The sequence below is a fragment of the Etheostoma cragini genome, unplaced genomic scaffold (genome assembly GCF_013103735.1).
Source record: "Etheostoma cragini isolate CJK2018 unplaced genomic scaffold, CSU_Ecrag_1.0 ScbMSFa_3662, whole genome shotgun sequence".
Classification (NCBI taxonomy): domain Eukaryota; kingdom Metazoa; phylum Chordata; class Actinopteri; order Perciformes; family Percidae; genus Etheostoma; species Etheostoma cragini.
In genome coordinates, this window is record NW_023267953.1 from 1 (window position 1) to 1,028 (window position 1,028).

General features: G+C 59.2%; 1 protein-coding gene across 1 annotated transcript; it reads right to left on the reverse strand.

The window, feature by feature from the left end:
• Positions 1-91: 91 nt before the first annotated feature.
• LOC117940888 (eukaryotic translation initiation factor 5B-like) lies at positions 92-1,012 on the reverse strand (the record flags this gene model as incomplete). The annotated part of the gene is made up of 2 exons (XM_034866010.1): positions 815-1,012; positions 92-282 (listed from the first exon to the last, which is right to left on the reverse strand). Coding segments are annotated over exons 1-2 (287 nt in total), but the record flags the coding sequence as incomplete, so codon positions are not given.
• Between the last annotated feature and the right edge of the window lie 16 nt (positions 1,013-1,028).

The window sequence follows — 1,028 nt, forward strand, 5'->3', positions numbered from 1 at the left end:
GAGGGAAGGAAGCGAGGGAAGGAAGCGAGGGAAGGAAACGAGGGAAGGAAGCGAGGGAAGGAAGCGAGGGAAGGAAGCGAGGGAAGGAAACGAGGGAAGGAAACGAGGAAGCAGCCTTACCTTGACGCGCAGCTCCTTGAGGGGGGGGGGCAGCAGCAGCCCTCTGATCTGCGTTACGATTGGTCCGTCCACCCCCGGCACGATAATGGTCTCTCCCTCCCGCAGCCGCCCGTTGATCAGGATCACGTCGATGGTGGTCCCCATGCCGGGCAGAGCCTTCACCTGAGTACACAGAGTACACACAGTACTGCAGTACTACTAATGTAATACTACTATAATACTAGTCCTGAGACGCGTCCTGAGTCCAGTGTGTAAAGAGTCCTGAGTTCAGGGTCCTGAGTACAGGGTCCTCGGTCCTGAGTCCAGTACTAAGTCCTGAGTCGCTTCCTTACTCTGAGTCCTGAGTACAGGGTCCTAAATCGGAGTCCTGAGGACAGGGTCCTGGGTCGTGGGTCCTGAGTCCTAAGTCCTGAGTACAGATTCCTCGGTCCTGAGTACAGGGTCCTGGGTCCTAAGTCCTAAGTCCTAAGTCCTAAGTCCTGAGTACAGATTCTTGGGTCCTGAGTACTGAGTACAGGGTCCTGGGTCTTGGGCCCTGGATCCTGGGTCCTAAGTCCTGAGTACAGATTCCTGGGTCCTGAGTCCTGAGGACAGGGTCCTGGGTCCTAAGTCCTGAGTACAGATTCCTGGGTCTTGAGTCCTGAGTCCTGAGTACAGGGTCCTGGGTCCTGCGTGTAGTCCTGGTCCCCCTTACCTCCATGACCTGCGCCCGCAGCTCGTCGCAGTGCGCCAGGCGGCGTGCGAGCAGCGTCTGCGTGAGCTCGACCAATAGGGCGATGAGGTTCCCCATGCCGTCCCCGCTGTGGGCCGACGTGGGGACCAGGGACACGAAGGTCCGGGGGTCCTTGTTCTCGTGGAACAGGGCGGCGTTCAGACCCTGGGGGGGGCAGAGGACTCCGTCAGGGGGG